The sequence below is a fragment of the Amblyomma maculatum genome, chromosome 3, assembly GCF_055883805.1.
Source record: "Amblyomma maculatum isolate TAMU_Amacu chromosome 3, ASM5588380v1, whole genome shotgun sequence".
NCBI classification, from domain to species: domain Eukaryota; kingdom Metazoa; phylum Arthropoda; class Arachnida; order Ixodida; family Ixodidae; genus Amblyomma; species Amblyomma maculatum.
The window spans coordinates 129,407,769-129,416,916 of record NC_139346.1 but is presented as its reverse complement, the minus strand read 5'-3'; the positions used below and the strand labels follow the sequence as shown (position 1 = coordinate 129,416,916).

The 9,148-nt window shown below is 42.8% G+C and overlaps 1 protein-coding gene across 1 annotated transcript in view; it reads left to right on the top strand.

Annotated features, from left to right (window-relative positions):
• Positions 1-941: 941 nt before the first annotated feature.
• LOC146196009 (arylsulfatase B-like) overlaps positions 942-9,148 on the top strand; it is a 29,032-nt gene continuing 20,825 nt past the window's right edge. The window contains exons 1-4 of the mRNA XM_084596902.1: positions 942-1,022; positions 5,374-5,533; positions 6,215-6,327; positions 6,780-6,890. Coding sequence (XP_084453028.1) covers positions 942-1,022; positions 5,374-5,533; positions 6,215-6,327; positions 6,780-6,890 — 465 coding nt within the window. The remainder of the gene's footprint in view (positions 1,023-5,373; positions 5,534-6,214; positions 6,328-6,779; positions 6,891-9,148) is intronic.

Sequence of the window (9,148 nt, the reverse complement as noted above, 5' to 3'; positions counted from 1 at the left end):
CTACGTTTCATGCACGAAACACTTTCTGATAGTTGCCTTCAGCTTCTGCACATTGCCATTAAGATTTATTCTCTCATGTTCACGAATTATAGAAGACGAGGAGCTAAACGTTCTTGCTTCCTTATGACTAAGTTCATTCAAAGCTGATTAGGCATGATATTGCGGAATCATGCTCAAGCATGCGATAAAGAAATCGTACCAACGCAACAGCACAAGGCGAAGGAAAGCGTGGGTATGCAGATCGCTCGCCTAAAGTTGGCAGGATTCCTTAACTAGGTGTTGGCTTTCGTTGCTGTGAAACAGCTGACGACTTTTGTGAAAGAGAAAACAAAAAAAGGCACAGGAAATGAAGGAAAGGAATTAAGGGGTTAGCAGTTCTTCCGCATTTTCAAACTTGTACTGACAGCCTATAAAAAGTGGCCTAAAGATATGAACTGTCAGTCGTATTTTCTGCGCCTGAAAATCTTAAAATCTTTCGCGTAAAAGTTAACGACCTGGAAAAGAAACCCAAGAAAGGATAACAAGGTTGTAGCCTGCGTAGAGGGAGTGGCGCACAAGATACCACTCTCTTGTGGTGCAGTCTATGTGTGTCAGATCGGCAAGTGCATTAATGACAGGTTCCGCCAGCGTAATAACAACTCGCAAGTCACAACTGGCAACCTCGCTGCGAAATGCCCAAAGCATAAGTTTGAGCCCCTGTTCAAATAAGATGCCGCGTTGAAGAAACAGAGCGCAAGAAGCAGGAGGGATGTGAGAGTTTTCCAATGGAGTTTATAACAAATGAAAGTGGGTATTTGCGCGCTTATTCAGTTTCATTGACTGGGAAAGAAAATTTCTTTATTAGGCCAGAAAATGGGCAGGTGTTTGACTTCTGCCGGGTACATGGCCGTGTACATGTTCTGAGATACCTGACGGGAACCTGTTTCAGGAATATCACAATCATGGTCCCCTTCCTGGTGCTGACAAGTGTCCGTGCTGCGGGGAAGCGCCCCAACATCATCTTCATCTTGGGCGACGATCTGGCAAGTACAATATATGCACTCTTTCTGCTGCAGCCCGGAGAAAGCTGCTGAAAGAGATTGATAATCTAAAAGACATCCTTCCCACTTAGGTGGTGGAGATTGCTCCCTGCTAGACCCAATGGATGAAAAGCTTAGCTGCGCGTCGTTATCACAAATGCTGTATTCGGGAAAGCTGCCACTGGGAACGCCCCGGTGGGTGAACAGCCACGGCATAGCCCTAGTTGGTTGATCTTAGTTTTTAATTTTAGAGAAACTACAGCAACTTCAACGATTTTTATCATTTTTGTGTCCAGGGCACACCTACAGTATAAATAAACCCAAATTCGTATTAAACCAATGAATCATATTATTACACTTCGCTGCCATAGGGAGCCTCTGTCGCACTACCTCTGCTGTCCGTACTATGCCATTCAGGTAGCGTAAAAGACCAAAGCTCTGATGACCCGTCAACGGCCTTGTCATGTGTGACGCTGTTTTTATCGCTTGTGTCGCACCCAGCTGCCTGCAGCAGACATGGCCTTTCCTTGGCTGAGAAAAAGTAGGAATAACTTTACCGAATATAACGAAGTTGCTTGAGCTTGTGTCAGTGTCTTTTTCCATGGTGCCACTACCTTAATCTGCCCTGCGGACTAGGTGTATGATAACCGGTTCGATTAGACTCAGACATACCGGTAACATCGATCTGGTGCGCAGATTTACCGTTCTAGCAATTAGATGTGTTATAAGACACACTAGAACGTTGCACTCCTGAGCAAGTGCAATTTCAAGCTACTATAGAAAAGCGGGCAAAATGTTCTCTATATTTAAAATCTCTATCGTACAAAAACGGTGGGTAGAGGTAGAACATCCGCCTGGCGTGCAAGAGGGCCTTCTTTGAGTCCCAATGTCGCACATTTCTTTACCGGAATAAATTAAAAAAGAAACATTTGCGTGCTGATAGAATTGCATAAAGACATTTTGGGTGCGACCTGACGCCGGTGAACTCCACCGGAAACATACACTCTCTTCAGAACAGGATTTGGCAACCGTGGTGTACAAAGTGACCGCAAAGCCCTATAAATACTCTGATAAACCATGGGCTCTCTGTTCCCAACGGCTGTGGATCAACTGACTGCTGAGGCGGTCAGAGCTGTGACGCAGCGCAGGGTGGTACGAATTTCTTCTTCCGCACAGGCTGCCATTGAAAACTGTCCCTGGCAAAGTTTATCGCCGATAACCTAGCTTGTGACGCTAGTTTATTAATCTTCTTAGAGGAACTAGCGAATAGGAAACAGAACATCCTGTAGGGTTAAAGGTGTAGTGAGGTGTATACTGTGCTAAAAGGCTTCTGTATTGTGTTATCGAAGTTTACCGGAGAGACAGGAATTAGAAGTAGGGTTCCTTTTGAATAAGTATATAGTTCGGTAACCTAGATGAATTCTATATCCTTAATGAGAGGGTGGCAGGCATCGTATTAAGTTTAGTAAATAATTTAAACTGAGTGTTGTAGAGGCGTATTGCCTATATATAATCAGAATGTCCGGGAAGTTGAAATCTGTAAAACGAGGAAAGTAAAAACGTAGTTTACTGTACTGACGGGCGACACCAGTGTCACGGCAGGCAAAAAGCCAGCTGAAGACCAGGCCGTGGTTGACTATGTCATTAGCTGTAGAAATATAAGGAGGGGGGGGGGGGGGCAGTTATTCGTTGAGTTTGCAGAGCGAAATAGCCAAAGAATTATGAATACCTTCTTCAAAAAACGGAAGAACTGGAGGTCTGCAAGGAATAGCCTTACCGGGGAGGCTAACATTGAAATTGACTTTAATACTTTACTCCAAGTAGAGGAAATCCAGAAGGTGCGGTGGAGTGATCACAGAATGGTAAGCACTCAACTTAGTCTCGATTTCAAGAGGGCACGAAACATGTTAGTAATGAAGAAGTTTGCCAAAGAATTAGCAGTGAGAGGAAAGGTAGAGGAATTCAGGATCTGGTTACGGAATAGATATTAAGCTTTAACCGAGGAAGACGGCCTTAGTGTAGAAGCGATGAACGATACTTTCAGAGATATATTTACTTAGTGTGCGATGCAAATAGCCGGTAGGATAGTAGGAGAAGATACTGGTAAATTACCTAAGCAGCGAACGATTTGATTAAAAACGCCGAAGTATCAAAACCTTATATTCAACAAACAAGATAAAACTGGCAAAGCTGTCAAATGTAATAAACAGGTGAAATGTTTCCGACCTAAGGAAATATATGAGGTAAGAGACAAGGCGGGCAGTGTCATCACTAATATGGACAAGATAATGAGTGGCCTATGAGCTACATACTTACCTATACACTAGCCGAACCAGTCAGGACAATGATGAGGTAAGCAGTAAGGAAGAGCAATCAGACGTTCCGCCAGTAATGCAGGACGAGGTTAAAAGAGCCTTAGAAACTCTAAAAGGGGGAGAGTAGCAGCGGAGGATCTGATAGCCAGATAATTATTCAAACAGGAGGGGATATAGTGCTAGAAAATTCAATGCCCGGTAACATTGCCGATACCGGAATCACGGAAGCACACCAATATTATCTTTATTCATAAGGAAGGGGACGCTGAGGACTTGACAAATTACATGCAAACCAATTTATTGTTCGCTGCGTACAAATTATTTATTAAGGCAGTTGATAATAGAATCGGGGCAAACATGGGCTTCAATCAATTAAAGGATCAATTCGATTTCCGGCAATGGTAATCTACTATAGCTCATACCCATACTATCCGCCAGGAGATAGAAACATTCTAGCAATATAACCAGCTCCTGAATATAGCATTCTTTGATTACGAAAACGCATTTGACTCAGTCAAAATTTTCAAAGTCATGCAGATATTGTGAAATCATGGTGTAGGTGGGCCATATGTGAATGTACTGAAAATATATATATAATGGCTGAACAGCAAATGTATTTCTACAAAGCTAAAGTAAAAAAAAATGTCCATAAAGAAAGGGCTTAGAGAAGGAGACACGATCTGCCCTGTACTATTCACAGCTTGCTTAGACGAAGTATTCAGGAACCTGGAAGGGGGCAGTTGGGGTTAAAGTTTGATGGAGAACATCTCAGTAATCTGCGATTCGCTAATGACACTGTGTTGCTAAGCAACTAAGATGATGAACTGCAAATAATGATTGATGACCTAAATAGGAAAAGCAGAAAGGCCAGCCTAAATACCAATCTGCACAAGACTAAGGTAATGTTCAATAGCCTCGGGAAAGAACAGCAGTTTACAATAAGTTGCAGAAATTTAGGTGGGCGGATGAAGTTAAGAAGTTGACAGGAATCAGGTGGATGCAGCTGGCACTGTATCGGGTTAATTAGAAAAATATGGAAAAGGCAATCACCCCGCAGTTGATATAGGTCGGTTGATAATGACGATGATTATTATTTCCCAGTTCGATCGTTTTACTTCATTGTCTAGTGGGACAACTATTCCTGACAAATAAATGCTCAATGAACATTGGTCTTAGCTACAGAGAATGGCTTTTATGGGTGTGACGAGGTTGCTCTAAATGAATGGCTGGCTAACAGAGCATCTGCTTTGAACAAAGAAGGAAAGAGGGTGAAATTTGCTTCTGTACTGCAAAGTATATACGCATTCATGAAACACTCCAAAGGATATGCCGCCCGTGTTCTTTTTGTTTTTCATTTCTGACGCAAGAAAGAATTTGAGGGGAAAACCTTTACTCGGAATCAATTGAGCTTGTCCAGGCTTTTTTCATAAAGAAAGAAGATGTCTGTGTCAATTGTTCATTGACCATTTGTAAAACAGAGAGCGTAGGTTTAAAGAATGCACGTAATCCAAAAGTCAGTAGTTCGGTTTAGTTAAGGTGTAGCCTACCCACACGACACCGGCTATAAGGAACACCGTAGTGGATAGATACGGGAACTCTCACCTATTTTGTCATCACACATTACGCGGACGCGTTGAAATTAAGCTCAGTTCAAACGCAGAGGCGATGTATTGGCTCGAGCATGTATCTTAGGGATCAGATGCTAAGAGCCCTAACGGTGGTCACCGTGACAGGGAGATATCAGAACTCGAAGGCATAGAATATATCTGGAATCTTTTGTTCACATTTTCAGCAGTTGCGTTATGTTATTGGGCCGCCTGTATGGTACGTCGCAGAACCAGTGTAAGACGCAAACAGGCAGAGGACACTCGCTGCTATGCTTACTGAAAGGGCACGGGTCTACGGGCATTGCCTTCCCCACAGAACACCTTAGCGGTGTAGCAAATATTTAGTACCAGCACAGTGTTTTGAAATCCCTGTGTTACCCTGCATATGGGCCAGTTTTGGCGATTAACTAATCGTTTTTATCCACACCACAGGGATGGGCAGACACGTCTCTTTTCGGATCCTGCCAGATCCCCACGCCAAACCTGGAAGCCCTGGCCTCGACCGGAGCTCTCCTCAGCCAATACTACTCGCTGCCAACATGCACACCTTCACGGGCAGCCATTCTGACAGGACTTTATCCAATCAGGCTGGGTGAGTGGCCACTCCTATTACACATTGCAATTGGTTGCAATTACATGAATTCATACACTCCAAGTCAAGTGGCAAGATGGAGGGCAGTTAACATGTATGACATGGTGAACACGTTGAACGGATAGAAAAGCGGGGTTGTCAAGCTGCAAATAAAAAAAAATATTAGATACAGCGTTTGTCAGCAATCGGTTGTCATCAAAAGTGTCTGTGAGTCAAGAAGGCAACTATGTGGCTAACGAGGGACTCTCATGCACTAAAAACCAATGAAGCTAACACAGAGAATGAAATCAACAAGTGAAGAGAATGCTTCTATATTGTTTTATGAATTTTGGGGATGACACGCGGCTATGCAGACTTCACCCATCCATCTCTTATTCATCACTTTTATATCCACTCACCCCCTTACCCCAGTGCAGGGTAGCCAACCGGTTTCTTCTTCCGGTTAACCTCCCTGCCGTTCCTCCTCCTCCTCTTCCTCATCCTCCTTGTTGATATCAGTATTTGGAGCCGTCCATTTTTATTTCAAAGATAATTGATGTGAAGGTTTAAAAACTCAGCCACTGGCAAAAGTATGGCAAACGTTGACTCCTGATTTTTGCAGCCGATGAATCGTGCGAACTCTGATGCACGCTAAAAACCTCAATTATGCTTCTGCCATCAAACACGCTGTTGCTTGTGCAGGTCTTCAGCATGACGTCATACACCCTGCTGAGGACGGTGGTATGAACACCACCGTACCAACAATGGCTGAGCAGCTTCGAAAGCTTGGCTATCGGACCCACGCTGTTGGGAAAGTGAGTGCATGCTCGCTGTAGGCATAGTTGATTCAACAAATTTAGTGGGGATCTCCTTGACCCCTTTCAATACGTGCGTGAAGTCTATCATCGTGGCCACAGGATTTCAACGCTTTAGCGATTGAAGTTTCAAAACCCTCATTGAGATGAGGACTCTTGAGCAGCACCTACCTCGACTCTGCTATCACGTTGGCTATGAATAATGTAAAGCATGAAGAACGACGATATCAGCATTCTCAACGACTTGCAGTGTTGTTGGCGATGACAAAGTCAGGTCTTTGAGGCCTTCAAAAGATTCAGGTTGTTTATGATAACATTTCTGCATTAAAAGTGCTTTATAGCAAGGACAGAAATGAAAAAGAAAAGTTAGTCCACAAGAAAAACAAAGAAACTAAATATTAAAGAACAGCTTCAGTGCGTTCACATTTTCATTTTTTTCTGGGCTTTTGCAGTGGCACTTGGGGTACTCGAGCGTCATCTACACGCCCACAAGAAGAGGTTTCGACACTTTCTTCGGCTTCTACAACTACGGACAGGACTACTACAACCCGCTAACAAGCATGGTCAGTTCCCCTCTAATTGCTCTCGTTGGCGTCGTACTCCGTGTAACACAATTTTTGCTTGATATCTTCTCTTGATTCGTACGTAAACGCCTTCCACCGTGTTTTGATTCTATAAATAGCGGCATGCATAAATTTCCCAAGGAATGGCTGTTCTCGGATACATGATTTTTAGAAGCAGCATAAAAAAAATCTTCCTTTTTTCTCGTTTTCTAATATATTAGTATTAGAGCCCTTACCACAACATAAGCATCGCGTTCCCTGTAATGAAACTGCCTGATGCTCTGTCCTTCGAGATTGACACGTGTTCGATCAGCAATCACGTGATCTCATACCGATTTGATAGCGAAGTGTATGACGTCACGAGCAGTTGTGTCGCGTACGATTTGGTAATTTACATGGCTTATCACTGACTTGTCGCCGAAGTGGTTGGCGTCAAGAGATCAATGTGACAATGCAAGCTTCTACCTGCTCAGAGTGAGGTCGTTGGCTACACCTACATTTCATAAGTGCTAATAACAGTGGACACTCAATTATCCTTGAACCAAGTTTCACGAACTTAAGCCTTCAGCCACAGCCACAGCTGCCGCTTCACCTTGACTCACTTCTGCGCTTGGTAAGCTTCTCGCCATAGGACTAGTCTGGCTTCTGGTTGTTCGATGGTCTGGGCTGGTCTCGGCAGCCTGCGTTGCACGGTTGTGGTCTTTGTCTTTAGAGTGCTTCCTGCAAGCCACGCCCTTCTGTTTCACACCGCCTAGTAGATTCGCCCGGCACAACGTTCGCGCACATTGCCAGAACTCGTCCCGATAATATATGATTATGACGTATTTACTTAGGATGAATGAAGGGAAAGTGAAAATGAAACCTGATGAAGACGACTATGTTAACTGTACAGCACAACAGTATAGCAGTCGGAACTTGATAAAGATGACGATGTTTGGTAAAATTCATAATAATCCTCATACAGACGGCATATTTTTTTTCGGTAGTACTATAGGCTTATTGTAATTACGTATTGCAGTTCCTCACAACATTGCATCATAGAAGAGTTTTAATTAGGGCAGTGAATTATACAACGGTTGTGCACCCTTACGTAATTAAAAAATTATGCTGACTGCTGTGTATAAACAACAACGGTTCATGCCAGATCATTTGTTAAATGGTTCACATGTGACGTCCATGGCAGTTCTCTGCTAGGACGCTTTCTCATTTTCTTAGGAAAGTCATTCTTCATCGAACTTCACTGTTATTATTATGTCTTATGGTTTGCTGGCACGGGGAAATGCGATATAAGCTATCTTTCTTAAATTAAATTCCAGCAAATTTTTCTTGAGACACCTAGAGAGGTACATCAGGTTGTTGTTCCCATTGGATTCGAGTTTCCACGTGAGAAATATTATAAAGATATTATCTTCATACCTAATTACCTCTGGTGGTTCAGGTATTACGACCACATAATTTATAGGTGTCATTAGGAGAAAAGATCAGAAAACATCAGAAAGGCCTGGGCTAGATTTAGGTTTGATGAACTTAAGCCTGTAATGCAAACAATTTAAAAGCGATCATAAAACGTTCCAGGACACCGTTCATATAGAACTGCTTTTAGAATTATGCTGTACTGAGTATAATCGAATGCCTTTTTGATATCCAATAAAACGTCCTACTGTGAATTTTCTCTCCTGTATGTTAGCATTTACTTTATCTTTAATGTATAATAAAGCCGGCTCCCTAGATTTACCTTTTCGAAAACTATATTGGCCTTCCATAATAATGTTGTTTTTATTAGACAGTGATACCAATCGTTTACGAATGACACCAAGAATTGTTGACCGCATTATTCGCATTTCTTATACTGGTCTCATATGGCTTTAGGTTATGTTAACACAAAGCAGGTGTTTTGAAGCAGAAGCCGGGTGTGTTCAATAGTTACAATGCAATGGTTTTCAGTCAGTGCTTGGCAGGCAGTTTAACAAGGAGAGCGGATGTACTCATTCTTTATAACGCCGTATCTTGCCGTCACTGCTCGCCGGACTCTCACCGTCCTTGAAAAGCCCCCGATAACATTCTCAAGATTGTGAGTTTCATATGTCGACAATGCAGGGAGTGATGTCGAAGGTGGCAGTTTGACTTGCTCTTCTGCGGAGCACTTTGAGCGAAGATTTTATGATTCCGAAATTGTTTTGTCGTAGCCTGGCCAATAAGTCTCTCTATACACATAAAATTATACACAGAATACCAATCAGGTACTCTGTGTATCATAC